Source organism: Nelumbo lutea, chromosome 6, assembly GCF_056320005.1.
Source record: "Nelumbo lutea isolate HS-2025 chromosome 6, American lotus-T2T, whole genome shotgun sequence".
NCBI lineage: Eukaryota > Viridiplantae > Streptophyta > Magnoliopsida > Proteales > Nelumbonaceae > Nelumbo > Nelumbo lutea.
In genome coordinates this window covers 68,742,646-68,760,852 of record NC_142689.1, presented here as the reverse complement: position 1 = coordinate 68,760,852, position 18,207 = coordinate 68,742,646, and the positions used below count along the sequence as shown (strand labels likewise).

At 37.6% G+C, this 18,207-nt stretch overlaps 1 protein-coding gene across 1 annotated transcript; it reads left to right on the top strand.

Moving 5' to 3' along the window:
- Window positions 1-15,819: 15,819 nt before the first annotated feature.
- On the top strand, window positions 15,820-16,975 carry LOC148849477 (uncharacterized). The gene has a single exon (XM_088951128.1). It carries the CDS (start codon window positions 15,932-15,934, stop codon window positions 16,832-16,834), a length of 903 nt encoding a protein of 300 aa, XP_088807254.1. The 5' UTR covers window positions 15,820-15,931; the 3' UTR covers window positions 16,835-16,975.
- The last annotated feature ends 1,232 nt before the right edge of the window (window positions 16,976-18,207 follow it).

Here is an 18,207-nt window from a genome sequence, read left to right as displayed (position 1 = left end):
TTGCAGATGGCGGGGGAGATGAGGAGTTGATCAAGCTTATTGGAATTGCCATCGTTGGTGAGAAGGGTGACTTTTTGTCTTATCTTTGATTATGACTACATGGTAGTTTTGGTGTTATTGCTTGTTGATGCGAAGAATGAAGAGTTAGGATAGTGATGAGGGGTGATCTGGCCCTGCACTTACCTAGCGACGCGTGGCATCCGTTTTAATCGCTCGACTTCTCAACACCACAGGGATAGTCATGTACCTCGCCAAGTCAAGGAGACGCACAACGGAATCAGTCTAGGGCCGACCAGTGGTACCTCTCGTCCCTTGTCATTATCGGTCCAAGAGACCTCGATGTAAGGAACGACTTCTTTCGAGGACTTTTCGACCTATGGTACCTCGTTAGTACTGGTCCAAGGGACCTGTGAGACATGCTTGCTGACCTCCTCCGTGTGCGTCCCATCATTCCCGGGTCCTTTGGAAGTCAGGTCCCGCACCAAATGTTCAGGAGAAAGGCACAAAAGCATAGTATACATGTGAAACTACCTCCGAGGACTTCGGATCGGTCAGCCACTCCTTCCCATAAATCTCAGATATGGTGTGTGAAGCTCATGCCAAACAACGCCTATATAAATGTCTCAGTTCCAACCTCGAAAGTTATGTGCGATTTAGCTCTCACAGTGCTCTAACTCTCTCACTTTCTAGCTCTCAATACACTCATTTCTGACTTAAGCATCAGAGTTCCCACATGGGGAAAGCATCCTAGACACTCCTAAGCACCGTCTACGGGAACACTACACATAGCCAAGTTCTCACCTTTCTCTAATCCTAAGCTCAATAGCATCATTAGGAAACAATGTCTTCAACAATGCTAATAGCAATGCACGTATTGATGATGCTATCACAAGGGGACCAGAATTTGAATGAGCAACTTGGGCAAGCTTCAGAGATCTGGCCTAGATAGTTTCTCAGCCCTAACTACAAGGCCGCATTGTAGATCAAGACCTCCATGGCTCCCGTGAGAGTTGGAAACCAGCTGATTGTGGAGCCGGTCTCATAGGTCGAACCTCTCATGCTTCTCGTAAGAGTCGGGGACCTGCAAATAGTAGAACCATCCCCTCATGTTGAGCCCCACATGGCTCTTGTAGGAATGGACGATCAACAGTTGCAGGAGTAGGTGCAACACATGTGCAGCATTGACCTATGAACGCATACCCGGGAGAGTCCCCCCGCGATGGCATAGACACAACCACGAGTCGTGCTCGGCTCCCAGATGCTTCAGATGCACCCGCAACCTTAGCACGACTTATTAGCTCGCTAGGTGAGCGTAGTTTTGACATGGTCAATCTGAACTCCGCTTCCTATCACTCCAGATAAGGCAAACTTGAACCAAAGGATGTCGACTTTTCATGGCCAACTTGATAAACAAAAAAAAAAAAAGGAAAGGCGAGGAAGGGAAGATTTCAAAAGTTCCATTTAAGGGAGAATTCCCTACAACCAGCAAAAATAGAAGATAGGTCGCAACAAATTCAAATTCTACCAAGCTCGTAGGCCTGATGTATAGTGATCTTGAAAATTTTTATTGGCTAGTTGTTTTTCGAATATCATATCTTTTCCATATCATAGTCGTAATCTATATGGAAAGACAAATCCTTTGCTAATTGTTATTCTCATCACCACCCTCACCATCATACTTATCATTGTCACTCTCCTTCGAAGTAGTTGCGACTTGCTCGACCTCGTGGGTCAGATCATTTGAAACTAACCTAAGCGAGATAGAGCCCAAGTCAAGGTTCATGCATAGGCATTGAAGAAAGCAGTGGCACAACTTGAAGCCCCTCTTCAGAGAAGGTACTTCCGCTTCAATTCTCTACTATTCAAACTCCGAAAATCGGCAAAAGCGCTCAATAGAAGCAACTTTGGCTCGGTGAATATCGTTAGTGCCTGGCCCACTATTCCTGGATCTCACCGTTTAGACTAGCAATCGTCCCCCTAACTTCTTCTAGCTCATGGTTCATACTCATGCTAAGGGAACAAAATTGTTGTTGGTCCTCCTCGGCATTGAGATGGACTGCTTCTAATTGAGATTGGAGGGTCTCTATGATGGCCCTCATCTCATGGGACTCGCACCTCGAGCCAGTGACCTGATCTAGCATGACTTGACTCAGTGAGTTGATCTATGGATAAAAAAACAGCTTGGTAAAGGATAAATATAGCAGCACAACAAGTTTTTCGCAAGGATGTATACCTGCATGGCATTCCGAATGATTCATGCACCGACTTCAGAGGGATCATGCTCATGATACATGCGGACATCTTCAGGAAGGAGAATGCCCATTCCTATACAAAGTGCCACGTACGGGTCATGAATCCTATCGATGATCAAGCAATTGACACGGGGAACGAATGAAGGGATCTCCAAGCCGTAAGTTGTCACCTCATCGAAATAGGACATGTTCACCGATGGTACTAGAGTGACGTGAACAAGATCCGTCTGAATCGGGTTGCTGCCCTCTTCCAGGTCAACCGCAAGATGGTGACCTTCCGTTGACCTTTCTTTGACCGTGTGGTTAGACTCACCAACCACCCTCCTCTTCTTCTTAGACGGATTTCGTGCACGATTGAAGAAAAGCTAGTCATCTCTGTGATCAAATAGAAAGAAACTTAGCTTAGGGACAAAGGGCAAGAAACAAAATTTGAAGGTAATGAAAATAGTATAACCTACCTATAGGCCTGAGGTCAACCTCGATGAGCATCTGTTCAGCTAGGAAATCATCGACGAAGGAGCATTGTTCAATGAGGAGTCTAAGGTCATTCAGCAACTCCTCGTCGAAATCAACTTCGCATCTTCTTGTCATAGCCTTCTAGGTCGTTGACATTGGCCATCCTTCCTCATGGCTCAGAAAGAAGACCTTTTCCTTCCAGTTCACGATTTTGGATGGAAAACCGCCCATAAGCTTAAACCCAGATTGGTAGCTAGTGTAGAAATAATAGGGCTCATTGGGAACCTTCTTTGTACTGCATACCCCATGAAGACATTTATATCTAAGGGGAAACCGAGGTGATAGCTAAGAGAAATGCTACCTACAATGGTCCTGATAGAGTTTAGGTGCAGTTGACCCAGTGCCAAATCATAGTGTTGAAGGATTTCATTGATAAACAAATGTAGGGGAAAGCAAAGCCTGACAATGAGGGCTTCCTTGAAGACACAGACCTCAGTCTATCCTTGGCTCCACGGATATTGCCCGTTCTCGGGCTAGATATAGTTCAAATTATTAGGGATCTGATAGGTGGTAATCAGATCCACTATCTCCTTGCCAGATAGCTCGGAGGGTTCAAAACCTATTCTAGATGAGGCTTGTTTGGAGGTTGAGGCCCCTCTTTGGGAACCTCTTCGATCTTGAGACGAGGATCCCCCGGCTCGAGCATCTGGGTAGCACTCCTTCTCCGACCTGCTAGACATGAGTAAGAGGAATTAGAGACTCACTAACAAGAGGAAAAAGACAGGTTGCTGGAAACTTCTACTGTCGAGTTGGAGATTTTCAAAGCTCCACTAATCTTCTCCCTAGCGTATGTCCAAAATTGGATAGCAAAATGGGGCCCTTGAGGGTCCCCCCAATTTATAGATAGAAGAGCGGACCACCAACGAACTTGATTTGTCCAATCCAATGGTCCAAGAAGAAGCTCACGTTCGAAATTTTGAAGGGTGCACATGCCTTGTTTCAAATTTTGAAAAGTCGTGCCCAATTTCAAATGTGCACCTATCTTTAGACTAGAAATATTGTCTTCATGCCAAAAATAGCCCGGTAGGTCGTCCAACCCAAGTGGACTTATTCAACCAACGTCTAGAGTAGGTCACCTCGAGCCTCATCTTCGAACAAGCTACACTCTTTTCTAAACTGGCCTCAGATCTAGTGTGGGGGGCAATTGATGAGGGGTGATTTGGCCCTCCATTGACCTAGCGACATGTGGCATCCATCTTCGTTGCTTGACATCTTAGCGCCATGTGGATAGTCGCGTATCTCGCCACCCCAAAATCAGTTTAGGGCACCTCATACACAGCTCAAGCACCTCGGCAGGGCGGCTAGTAGTACCTCGTCCATGGCCGACTTGTGGTACCTCTCATACCTCGTTGTTACTGGTCCAAGGGACCTCGGTGTGAGGAGCGACCTCCCTCAAGGACTTACTAATCTATGACACCTTGTCAGTACCAGTCCAAGGGACTTCAGTCTGAGGAGAAACCTCCATCGAGGACTTGTTGACCTAATTGAGGTCCAAGTGATGACCTACGAGACGTGCTCGTCGACCTCCTCCGCATGCATCCCATCATTCTCGGGTCCTCCGGAAGTTAGCTCTCACACCAAATGTTCTGGAGAAAGGCACAAAATCCTAATCTGCACATGAAACTACCTCCGATGACTTCAGACTGATCAACCATGTTTTTCCAAAGATCTCAGACGCAGTGCGTGAAACTCACGCCAAACAATGCCTATATAAAGGTCTCACTTCCAACCTTAGAAGGTATGCACGATTTAACTTTCATAGTGCTTTAGCTCTCTCTCTCTCTCTCTCTCTCTCTCTCTCTCTCTCTTTATTACTCTCAATACATTCACCATTGACTTAAGCACTAGAATGCGCACACTGGGAAAGCATCCCGGACACTTTGATCTCTCTTTTCTTGCAGCTTGACTAGACAACCTACTCAATCCAGCGCCCAAACTGTGTGCTAACAGGGAGCGCCAAATCATGCATCACCATGTAGCATCTTGATTGACTGGAATCTCAATTAGAGAGGGAGAAGATCTAGCCCTGTCTGTTTGAGATTGAGGTAGAGGCGGGGAAGGTGGGAGACCGAAGGAGATTTTGGAGATAAAAATGAAATTAAACTAGTCTACTAGTCATCGAAAATGTTTTGGTTGACTGAAATACCACTGGTTTACTGGTGGACAAGCATGGTCATTCTTGTGCTAGTGAGAAAGATGGGATACGTCCACCGGGGTCCTGCTGCCTGGAATTTAAGATCTCAATGATCCGCTCTTCTCGACGATCTGGTCGTATATTGGGAGGAGGATCAATAAAGAATTCGTTGAGTGGCTCGTCGGGATCGGGATTGTTAGTTAGAATTTGGGGCAATTTGCGATAGGGCAGGCATCATCGGTGAGATAGAGAGAAGAGGAACTAAGGATTAAGCAACTAGCTAGAAGCCGAGGAATAGAGCAGGCTCAGTTTGAGGGACTGTAAATATGCACTAGAAGAGGAAGATGAAGACGTTGATGGAGGTCTTAGAGTTGGAGACGAAGTACCCTAAGAGACCGAATGTCGTCTCTCGGTCAACAGCTTTGATAAACTAGAAATGCCATGTAAAGAAACAAGATATAACTGATGTAGCAATGGCGGTTGCCGACGATGGATGTAGCAATTTATTTTGAAAAAATGAAAAATTATGAAGAGCAAATTCGACGTTTTATTTTTATTTTTTTCAATTTTGATTTAAAGATCATAACAATTGTCATAAATAATAGGGGTATTTTAAGATAATACAGAAATAGTAAGGGTATAATTAGTTAATTTTTTTAACTTTAAGGATAGTTTAAAAAATTACTCTTATATAAACACTTTAAAAAACTAAAAATTTGAATTTAAAAAATAAATTATTATTTTTAAAATAAACATTTACTTCGGACTTATTTTTTAAATACCAATAAGTGATTAATAATCTAAATAAAACATTTTTTTTTAAACACTCCCAAACATGGCCTAATTTAACGAATATAAACCCAACTCGAAGAGGGTCTAATTTCAATCACACGGATTTCTACTCGATGGTTGTCGGTGGCTGGAACTCTAACTGCGGAGCTTTGGATGCTTTTATGGGCTTTCAAAGTCGTGAGGACCGACACCGAGGCCGTCAAATTATGAAGTGGATAACAAGGCCAGGTTCCATGTTTTCATCGCCACATGCAACAACATGTTACCTGCCTCCAAATCTGGCCTGTTCTCTCCTACTGTATCGAAACCGGTCTCTAATACTACAGCTGCTACTGTTGTTAGGACCAACGAAAAATGGCCAAGTGCAGCACAAACGTCCTAAAGAAGGGATGGTAGCTGGTTGAAAGTCGGTTAGGAGGTAGAAGACAGGGAAGGGAAAACCGAAGAAGACAAATTGATTTGATATTTGATTGAGAGAGAGAGAGGGACTCACATATAATTTTAAATGGGCCCCTCCTATTAGTTTTCTCTTAAAATGGAATTCATCTATAATTTTAATGGAACCTCTTTATTGTTTTTTTTTTTTTTTTATTAAAAGAGAAAATTTTAAGTGAAACCTACCTATATATTATTTTCATCACTTATTAATTTATAATTTAAAATAATTTTTCTTTATTCAATAAAACTTACTTATAATTTTTCAGCCTTTTAAATATAACATACCACATCAGCATTTTATACTATTTTATTTATTATTAAATGGATTGTAAATGCCACATCAGTTTTTCTTTTATACAGTTCTTTATCGTGCAAGAGCTTGAATATTTTTGAGCTCCATGGGATTTCAGTTCTTTCTTCTTATTTTATACAGCTCATAGATGCATGGTGCATGGCTTATCTAGTTGGGATGGACGATGATGCTAAGATTCAAGGTGGCTTATCCACAACATATATTTAATTAAATATTATTATATATTTAATTAAATATTTGCCGCTTACTGAAACGTGAATCGCATGGTTTTTTAGGGCTAGTCTTTAATATTTTAATTTCAGTCGATGACTTTGCTCTCAAGCAGGACTGCCAAATCAAACTCTGGGTTTCCTATCTACAAACTTTTTTCACATCCTCGCTCACAAAACATTACTGCTATGGATTGGAACATCTCCCGATGAATAAAAGGGGAGATGTTCTCAATGCTCGTTTAGCATTTCTGAGTAAGGATGTGAGAAGAACTTCTGTGTGGACTCATGGGAGATGCGAGCTCAGTGCATGGTGCTTCATCAGTTTGTAACTCCTTCATGGTAGAGCTTAGGGTCCATTTAACTTATAATTGGAATTGGAATTAGAATGGTCTAATATTCTTATAGTCTGTTTTGTTCAGACGCCAATTAGAATAGGAATTGAAACTGGTAGGAATAGAATTTCATTCCCAAAAGAGGGGGAGGGAATGATCATTCTCTCAAATGGGGGAGTGCCGCTCCACCAAAAATAGAAATGAAATTCTACATCCAGCCAACCAAACAATGGAAATCTGAATGGCCCATTTCAATTCTAATTCCCATGAACCAAATGTACCCTTACTTTAATTTCATAAATTACTGCTTTTATCACAAAACTATTTTGCGTAATTGTTTCATTAATAATTACTGATATACTGTTTATATCACATAACTATTAAGCATAATTTTTTATAAAAGAATTAAATAAAGAGAGAAGAAAAAGGTTTGGTCAATAACAGCTCCCTATACATAATTGCCTCATGGAGACGGAGGAATCCATACACTAAATAGGGGATAACCTAGATTAATAAATTTGTTGTTTATATCATCACCAGGGATATGGATGAATCATCTACTCAACTTTTTGGTCATCGAACCAATCTCGTGAACTTGAAATTAAAATTTATAATAAGGAGGGGAGAGGGGTGGGTATTTGCGGACAAGTTGGAGCTTTATTCATCTGTCATGTCGGGTCGCCAAACATGCTCTCTCTTCACCTATTCAAATAATTGGGATTTAGGAGCCCTTAGTTATTGCTAATTAAATTAATATATTAATATATGTTTATAAAAAAAAAACTAATATAATTATATAAGTCCACCTTTGACTACATAAAGTATTACATGGTCAGACTGACCAAAGATATTAAAATTTGTAGCTTCCTTTTCATTTTCTTAATATGTTGTTATTATACTTACTGTTTTCACATATTTTAATATAACCAGTTTTGAATTTTCTTTACAGAAAAACTACTATATTAAAGGATGGGTAATTTGGCAGTCAAGATGGGTAATTTTGGAATATATAAAATTTTCATGATACGTTTATGCATGCTGGGATACCTTGTGTGCTGTGATGTTTTAGTGTCTAGGCACATGTCTAATATAAACATTGCTGAAGTTCAACATACAGTTCTCAATTTTCTAAAAAATATTGAGATTAGTCCAATCAATAGAAGGCTTAAGAGAATTTGCTATCTGCAAGGAATATGTGCATATCACCACACAATCAGAAGAAAACCGAGAAGCATAAGAGAGACCTTGAAGGATTGCTTTTAGTTCTGCTTGCTCCACTCCCATATTTCCAACCAATCTACCACCAAGGATCACTGAACAAGACAAATCTTGAGATAAAGCAAATTCATCCATAAGAACTCTTATATTCTTTTAGTTCTAATCTCTCTTGATTCCATTGACCATTTAGTATAAAATTAGAAATGGTATCTGAGTCAAAGAACTCTTCTGATCTCTTTTGATTCAATTGACCATTTAGTATAAAATCTGGTATGAGAATTTGTCTAAGGCTTGAGTGAATTGGTTGAGGGATCATAGAAAAAGACCCCTGTGTGTGAATCCAAAGGGTACTACCTACTGGGAACTTAGATTGAGGAGATATCAGAATTCCAACCTCCTATGAGAGATTCATGAGCTCAAGGCGGATAGATTTCCAGGATGGGGGGGCATTCCTTATAATCTTATAGGGAAAGAAGTGCTCATTCCCTACATACTTGGCATTCCATAATTGGGCCCAAAGCTTGCTTGTGTTGCTAATTTAAAAATCACCATGCTAACTTTTGAAGGAGAACTAGAATCATATTTTTAGCAACTATGAAACCTAACCCACCCCACTCTTTAGTTTTTTTTTATTTGTCCAGTTCCACCACCTAAAGGGATGGGGTTGGAGTCATATCTAGACCACCAAATTAAAAGACCCCGGCTATTTGGATTCTGGATCTCCTGTTCACGAGAATTCTGTTCACGTCTACTATACCCATAATACACTATTCTAGTGAATTGGAAACATCTCTCCCTGTATAATATTGTATAGAATGATGAAATATTCTCCATGTGTAACTGCAATGTTGTATGAGTAAACGTCAACAGAAAATCCCAACTCGGCTATTTGATTTATCTTGTCAATAATTTTATTGGGGAACTCCACAACATTCTTACATTGGACACTGGACAGGGACAACTTGAATAACGAGTTTTGAAATCTTGGTTTTCTCTCTAGGTTTGCATATATGCAAGTTAAGCCTTCCATTTCATGCGGGGTACTTAATTTTAACACTTATAAACAAGTAAACCACCACATTTATCAATTAAAAAAAGGCGTCATATTGATTAAGGAGGAGGGAAAATCCATAACAGTCATGGGCCATGCCAATTGATTGTGACATTTTTTTTGGTAGGAAATTGGTTATAAATAAATTAACGTGGGCTTTTGCCCAATCCATTCTATATATGTAAAATACAATTGTCCATGTCAGCTTACTCTCCTTCTCATATTGCTTTTTAATCCCTTAGAATTTTAAAGTTTTTATTTTTTTTTTTAAGTTATGAAATAAATAAATTAAAACATAGATTTATTTAAACCCGCCCATAATCAATTTAGTTTCCTAATAATTAACAGAAAACTGAATATAATCATTCACTTATAGAACATGCATGGACATATTGGAACAACAGCTTTGATGCAGGAGTCTCTTCTACTACATAGTGATGAACAGGGAACGCGTGCAACCGACCATTTGATGCGGATAGAGATTAGTCGGGCCCCACACGATGCACAGTTTTGCTAAAAGAAATTGTGGCAGGAGACTTTTGACAATATCAATTGGGGCAAGCGGTGTGTTAATTTTTATTATTTAATTTAATTTTTACTATTTTTATTACTCGTGATGTACAAGTTTTGTTAAGTGACATTTAAATAGGAATCTTAGGTAATTTCTAATTGCTCCAAGCTAAACCCTATCAATCTTAGATTTTTTCTTGGGAAAGTTATGTATTGTCTAATAAATTAAAAAGCCCAAAAATCTGAAGGGCATTAGCGAGAGGGAAGTTGATCTTTTATTGAAGTTAAATTAAAAAATACTTTTATTGATTTTAATTAAATTATGCTTTTATTAATTGATTTCAATTTTAACTAATATAATAATTTTACTAAGTATGTTAATATCTTTTATTGTTTTTAATCGTGTAAAGTAAGTTGTTGGTTTTTAATTTACCCTTATTTATATTTTTAAGTTACTTTTCATTTTTAATATTTTCTCATAAAATATTACTTTTATTATATTAAAAAAATAAAAACTTCCATTATTTTTAGTTAAAATCTTCTTATTATTTCAATTAATTAAAAATTAAGTTCCTATTTTTTTTTTGTTATTTTCTGATTTTTAGAAAGTTTCCCTTATTTTATTGGTTTTTCTTGTTAGTTAACAAAATTGTTAATAATTTTCTTGTTAACTTGCCTTAGTTTTTCACCATTTTGTTTTTCATATTTTTTATTTATAAAATTATTTTTAGTAAAAAATCTCTTATTTATTCTTTATTTTCAAAAATTGCATAATCGATCCAACCAATCAAACCAGATCAGTGTAGTTCAGTATGAATTGGTTATTGAAGCTAGCAGGTAGGACGGCTGTTAGGTATTCAAATAACCACAACCATGAACTTGGTATGCTTGATATGTGGCAATTTTTGGCCCCTTGTTTCATTTGTTATTCTACTTCCTTTTTCTTCTAGAAAATTAGGCCTCCTTCATTTTCTGGGAAGTGGAGGCAAGTATTGGTGGGTCCCATGGAAAAGAAATATAACCTGTGTTTGTATTTTATTATTAGTGGGTCTCATAGAAAAGAATGATTCCTGAGTGGCTCGTATACTTGGGCAAGTAATATCCTCTTGAGACTTAAGTAAATCACTAATTCATCTGAGTTGAAAATTGCTAATATGTTCAACAATGTTACTTTTCTTTTCTTTTTTTTTGAATAAAACAGTCATTGTACAACTTTACATTGGGAATAAAAGAGCATTGGTAAGTGCACTTGTTCACGTCAACTGTTCTCAAAAAACACTTGCCCTGATAAATGCATTTACCTTGGTAAATGAATTATTGAGATGTGAATGGGGCCTTGTAAGCAAACTAAGTTTGGGAAACAACATAATCCATTTGATCTACTACTTAATGCTTCTAAAACTTCACCACAATGAGCTATATAAGAAATTATTTTTTGGTAAAGAGAATAAGACAACGGGACAATTCGTGTTAATAGAAAGTAGTTTTAGAAAATTACTAGTTAAGTTTTTACATAATTTATAGAAGAAAATTAGTGAATTTTTAACAATTTTTTTTGAAAATATAAGATTTTTTTTGAAATTTAATTAATGGTGAAATTAGTCTTTTAACAAAACATGTTAGTTAATAATGTTTCTAATATTAATTTTCAAGACATATTTTCTAAAACTTTATATTGCAGATTTGGCAAACCAAACCGAATCAATAATAGGGATGGCAATTTTCCCCATTAAACCAAATTCTCACCCCACCTCATATGGGGTGGATTTTCCCTAGTAATGGCAACGGGGCAGGTTTGGGGTGGATTTTCCCTACCCCATCCCTGTCACTGTCTAACCCCATCCCTAGTAGTGGGGTGGGTTCGGGGTGAGGTGCCCCTCCCCATTGGGGATAGGGAATCCTTGAGTTTTCCTTGCCCCAAGGCAGTCAGTTAAAATTACATCAAATTTTGGAGGTATTTACAAATGAGTATCCGGAATCCCATGGTTATTTAAAAATTAGTTTTAAACTTAGGTATATTTTAATAATTCACCATTGGGTTAAGGGAATTATATGCAAACCTTGTCCCCATCCCATTCCCAATTTGAGGTAAAGATATTTTCCCCATTCACATTTAAGATTAGGAAAAAAACCCATCCCATTTGGGGTGAGGTAGGTGGGGCGGGGCAAGGCCCTAGTTTATGGTGAAAGTTGTCAACGCTATTTTTTCTCAATCTCTAAACGAGGATGAACTAGTAGGGATGGGAAAAACCTTATTGCCCCAAATCAAGCAGGGGGTTGGCATATAACTCTTCAAACCCATTCCAAACCTGGTGATTAATTATTAAAATACCCCTAGGTTTACTATTCATTTTTAAAATGTCCCTAATCTTTCTTTAAATTTCCAAAACCTTAGAATCCCATAATCTCCTTTCTAAAATATCCCCAAATCCCCATAGTTTCATTTTTAAAATACCTCAAAATTCACATGATCCTATTACTAGAATACCCCCAAATTTGATGTATTTTTAGGTGGTGCCTCGGGCCAGGGAAAATTTGAGGATTCCTTGTTGATGCCCTACCTCGAACTTGCCCTACATGAGGAGGGGACAAAAAGGGGGTGCCTTGCCCTAAACCCACCCCATTACCATTGCTAATCAATTAAAATTTGTTCAAATCAGTAACTAAATGTTTATAATTTTTGACCCATCTTCTTGCTATAGTGTTTGATAGATTTTAGCATCAATGCAAATAATTATAATAAGATTTTTAATTAATTATTAAATTTTATTATTTGCTTTTGTTATTGTCTTGTTGTATTATCTATTTTTTTTTCTCTTATTAGTATTTTAGATATTTTTTAGTTATCTTATTTCAATATTTAAGTTTTCACTTAGATTATTCTCTTAAAGTTTTAACTTAAACAGTAGTCTTTTAATACATTGATGAAAAATTAAATGCATGTATATGTATTTAATCGAGAGAGATGTTTTGGGAGGAAGTTTAAGTGGAGGATAGTTTAGGAGAAATTTTAGGAGAGAAGATGAGTTAAGAGAGAGAGAGAGAGAGAGAGAGAGAGAGAGAGAGAGAGAGAGAGAGAGAGAGAGAGAGAGAGAGAGAGAGAGAGAGAGAGAGAGAGAGAGATTTTTGGAAGATTTTTAAGATTTGATTTAAATTGTTGAGAGGAAATATGGCATAGCCTAATAAGATAGACTAAACACTTGGAGGCTTGGCTTAATGGGTAGTTGGGAAAGAGAAAAGAAAGAGAGAGTTGAGGAAGCAAAAAAGAAGATTTGCAAAAAAAAAAAAAAAATTATTGTTCTATGTAGCTACACAACCTGGGGGTAGGGATGGAAATTTTCTCATCCCTGCCAAGTACCCAGCCTCCTTGATCAAGCGGGGATGGAATGGAGATTGCCTTAGCAAGGATAGGGTGGGAGCAAAATTAATAGGAATACTTAATTGGGGACGGGGAGTGAAGTCCACCCCCCCCCCCCCCCCCCAACCCCAATTATATATATTAACTATATGTGTATATATTATATTATTTATATTATTAATATTTTTATATTATATATATATATATATATATATATATATATCAAAATATATTTAAAATATTATTTGCATTTTAAAATTTCCTTTATTTTAGATAAATATATTTCTAAAAACAAACTTTTAATTAAAAAATTTAGGGATTCAAGTCCCTGATGGGTAAGCCCTCTCTATCAAGGATTGATGATGTAGGCAAACATTTTTCACAGGGATTAATTTAAAACTCGAGGTCGGGATGGGAAATATGATCCATGTCTTGAACCCATCCATTGTCATTCCTACCTTGGGGATCATCCCCTAAAACTATAAGATCCCCCAAACCCATAAATATAGTTTCATTAATTATGGTAATTATAAATGTAGTATCTACTACTTATGGAAATTATTTAAATTTTCCAATTATTTATTTGAAAATTTGGAAGTTTTATAATTTAAGTTTCACTAAATTAACAAAATCACTAATTATTTCTCAAAAATTATAGTAAATATCAAAGTTAATGAAATATAAAAAATAAATTTATATTTATTGAAATTAATTTTCCACTAAAAAAATACTTAACATTTTTAATTATTGTTTGATAATATCATTAAACATTAATAAATTGACCAAAATTACCAAAAATATCAATAGCTACTTATTGCTAAAAATTACTAATAATTTTGAATTATTAATTTTTTATTTATTAATATTTTAATTAATTATTCATTTCAATAATTAATTTTCAAAAAAATATGAAATTAAATCACAAAAATCATTAATTTTTAGCAAGTAATTATTAGTAATTAAAAATTTCAATTTATCAAAGTTACGAAAAATTATAGTTTAGGTGTTGATATTTACTAAATAATATTCAATAATATCAATAATTATTGAAAATAGAAAAAAAATATTTCACAAATTAATTTACCCACGTTTTTTGTTTTTAGGAGGAATTTTAGATGGGAGAGATTATTTAGGAGAAATTTTAGGAGAGGGTTGAGTTAATTGGTAACATGTGAGAGAGAGAGAGAGAGTTGGAGCGGAACTCAAGTGAAGAAGAGAGGGATGCCATGTGGCAATTTAGATTAGGAGGTGTTTTAGAAAGAATTTTAGGTGGGAGAGATAGTTTGGGAGAAATTTTATGAGGGGTTAGCTAAGTGATCGAGAACATGAGAGAGAGATTTGGAGTGGCACTTTAGCGTAGAAGAGAGGGTTGCCACTTGGCTACATGGAAGGGCTAGGAAGGGGTAACCGGGTAAGGGAGAAAAGGAGAGAAGAAAGAAGGAGTGGGAGGAGAGGGTTGTTGATGTGGGATTGGGAAAATTCCCGATTAGTACCTTGTACTTTGGTTCTAGTGCCATTTTGGTCCATTAACTTTAAAACGTGACAATTTAATACCTGAACTTTTCAAAATGCATTTGAAAATACACAAATGCATTTCAAGTGTCATCTAATATTCTTTATCAACCACCCAAAGGTCGATAAAAAATGAACAATCCCAAATCCTTGCCTCTTTCATTATAGAATGTTGGGGCCACACTTCAATGGGCATTTTGATAACCCCAACTTTCTTGAATAAAAGAGGCAAAGATTTATGATTGTTCATTTTTTGTTAACATTTGAATGGTTAATAAAAAAAAAAATTAGATGAGGCTCGAAAAACATTTGTATTTTTTGAAATGCTACTTAACGATTGGTTAACAACTAGTTAAAGGGTGAGTATTAAATTGACATGTTTTAAAAGTTCTAATTAGTAAATTATCGCATTTTGGAGACAAAAGTGACTATAGGCCCAAATTGTAGATACTAATTGAGAATTTCCCCTTATATTTTTTAACAGTTCATTTATAATAAATAAGATATTTCACATTATTATAATATAATAAAAATATGTGATTTTCTCTCTCCGCATTCTGCGCTCTATTCATCTCTGTATGAACGATTAGATTTGATGTTGGAACTTGGAAGCAACTCCAAAGCCTCCAATATCCCCAAACAATCTTGCTAAATCCAAAGGATACCATTACCTATGCCCTATTGATTTTAATTAAACCAATAAACGGTCACTGGCAGCTGTAACTCATAATCTCACTCTGCATCTATGTACGTACACGGTTCCAAATCCACAGCTCTTTAATTTCACTCGTTTATCTCTGTCTTGATGTACTCGCATGATTGATCTCCACCGCGTTAACAGATCAGAAACTGAGAGAAACAACAGTGAAGGAGGGAGAGAGAGAGAACGAGAGATAACAGATTACAGATCCTGGTGTTGTAGTTGTAGGCTGGTTAGCGTGTGACGACTCAGACGCACGTGGTATCTCCTCACTCTCCACCAAGAAAGGAAACAAACCACAAGCCCTCGTGAAACTACCCCCGTTACGCCCACATATACGGTTACAGCTGTACTTATTCACCCCATCGAACTTTCTCTCTCCCTCTCTCTCTCTCTCTCTACCCCCTCGTGCGCACAATAAACAAATGTTTCATCTTTCATTTTTTTTTACAAATTATAATCCAGTCTGTTCTCTCTCTCCTCTCTCCCTTTATAAACTCCCCGATGGACCAAGTTTCCTCCTCACCGAATAAATCCAACCCAGAAGAAAAATACACATCCATCGTCACAAGAAGAAGAAGAAGAAGGAAGATATGGTTAGCAGATTCCGTCGAACTCTTTCCTTCTCAGCTCCCAATCCTATTCGGCCCTCGTCACAGGAAAAATCCTATCACATCAGATCCACCAGTTTTCCCTGCAGATCACACCACCCCCTCATCTCCCAGCTCAAAGACGCCATCAATGAGCTCAGAACCTGGGTATCATCTAATCCCCATCCCCTCTCCCACGGCTTGAATCGCCTCCAGAGCGTCCACGACTCTCTCGACGATCTCCTCCAGCTGCCTCGCACTCAGGACTCGCTCCGCCGGCGACCTGATTGGGTCGACAAGCTCCTCGAAGATTTTCTCCGCTTCGTCGACGCCTACAGTATCTTCCGAACCGCTCTCATGGCTCTCAAGGAGCAGCACTTGGCGGTGCAGGTGGCTGTTAGAAGGAGAGATGATTCCAATATCGCGTCTTACATCAAGGCTCGTAAGAGGATGGACAAGGAGATGTCCAAACTTGTATCTGTCGTCCGATGCATCGGGAGGAGGAGGAGGTCTTCGGTGCCACCACCGGCTGCTTCCTTATCGGACGTCGATGTTGAGCTAGCTGGAGTCTTTAGGGACGTCAACGACGTCACTGTATCTGTTTCCATCTCACTCTTCAGTGGGATGATGTCTTCGTCGTCCTCTTCGTCGTTAAAACATTGGATGCTGTGGGGATCGTCGAAGAAAGTGAAGGCTGCAGAGGAGGGAATCCGAGAATTCGGAGAAGTGGGAGTGGAGAGGCTGTGCCAGTTGAAGAAACAAGGAGAGGAACAAGTGCGGCTAACGTTGGGAAGATTGCAGGCTATGGAGGACTGCATTGTAGGGATTGATAATGCAAGCGAGAGAGTGTTTCGGAGCCTCATCAACACCAGAGTTTCCCTCCTCAACATTCTCACTGATCGGTAGAGAATTCGGAAGTTTCGATCGTGAAGACTGAAGAGAAATGTACAGTTGTGATAATTGAGTAATGTTTTCTTTAATTTTAATCTTAAACGAATACCCCAATTAATTCTTCCTCTTCACTCTTGAAGAATTGAGTTGTTGAAATGACGATCCATGGTTTAATTTGTCAGTTGCCAAAGTGTAACTAAAACTAAAAGCATGTTATTTTTGAAATTAATAACGCTGGATCATTTGATGAACAGTTCATGGGATAAGGTGTCGGTTAATACTTTAATACTTGAATAATGACAAGTTAATAATTCCCAAACATAATTTGTTTTGTGACGATCAAAGTAAGATGAAGAGAAATTAATAGAAATTGACTTCCGTTGACGTACAGCTCTTAGCTTTTTTACATATTTGCACTTTTACAGAACCGGCCGGATAGGGCTGTCAGTGGACCAGATATTGGTCCAATTCCATCCAGTTAAATACGAATCCATTATGGATGGACCAAGTTCAATTCAATCCGATAAATACTTGGATCATTCTGGACTAATCCATTTCAATGTTTGTACCATGGATTGGATATTGGTTCAATCCAACCCACAACAATATAAATCCAATCCAATAAATATTTTAAACCGTCATTGAATCTTAACTGATCCAATATAAGTGCTCTGTCATGAAAATGGAATCTATTCAAGCGATTAGATTCTTATGTGAGCAATCCATTTCGTTTTAATATATATATATATATATATATATATAAATACGATCTAATTGTATAAATATATAATAGTTATTATAAATATTGTTAATAACTAGATAATGAATCGTTTAAATGGTTTTTATCGTTTTTAATTTTTTTAATTTTAAATTTTTTGTCAGAACGGGCCAATAACCGTACTTCTGACCGGTTTCGGTCTTTTGGTCGGTTTTAAAAACCATGATGTTATGTCAATCAAGCGTGTGACTCATACGACTCAAAAATGGAACCGTTTTGGCCACTGGTTTTTGGGTCGACGGTTCGACTGTCCAGTTTGAACGGTTGGCCTGTTCAGACAACAAAAATTAAAAATGAAAATAAAAAAACAACCAAAAACCATTTAACGGATCAACAGGTTGATGATTCGACCACTCGGGTCAAAGGGTCGTTGACCGATTTAACGGTTTTTGGCCAGGGTCTGGGATTGGAGTCAAACGGAATTGGTTGACGGTTCGACCACTCAGGTCATTCGAGTATGTGACTCATACGACCTGAAAACAAAAGCGTTCTGGCCACTGATTTTCGGGTTGATGGTTTGACTATTCAGTTCGAACGGATGACTTGTTTTAACAACAAAAATTAAAAAAAAAAAAGAACTTAAAAAAACGACCAAAAACTATTGAACAGG

Coding starts and splice junctions, on each gene's coding strand:
- LOC148849477 (XM_088951128.1), top strand. CDS start 15,932: ATGGTTAGCAGATTCCGTCGAACTCTTTCCTTCTCAGCTCCCAATCCT.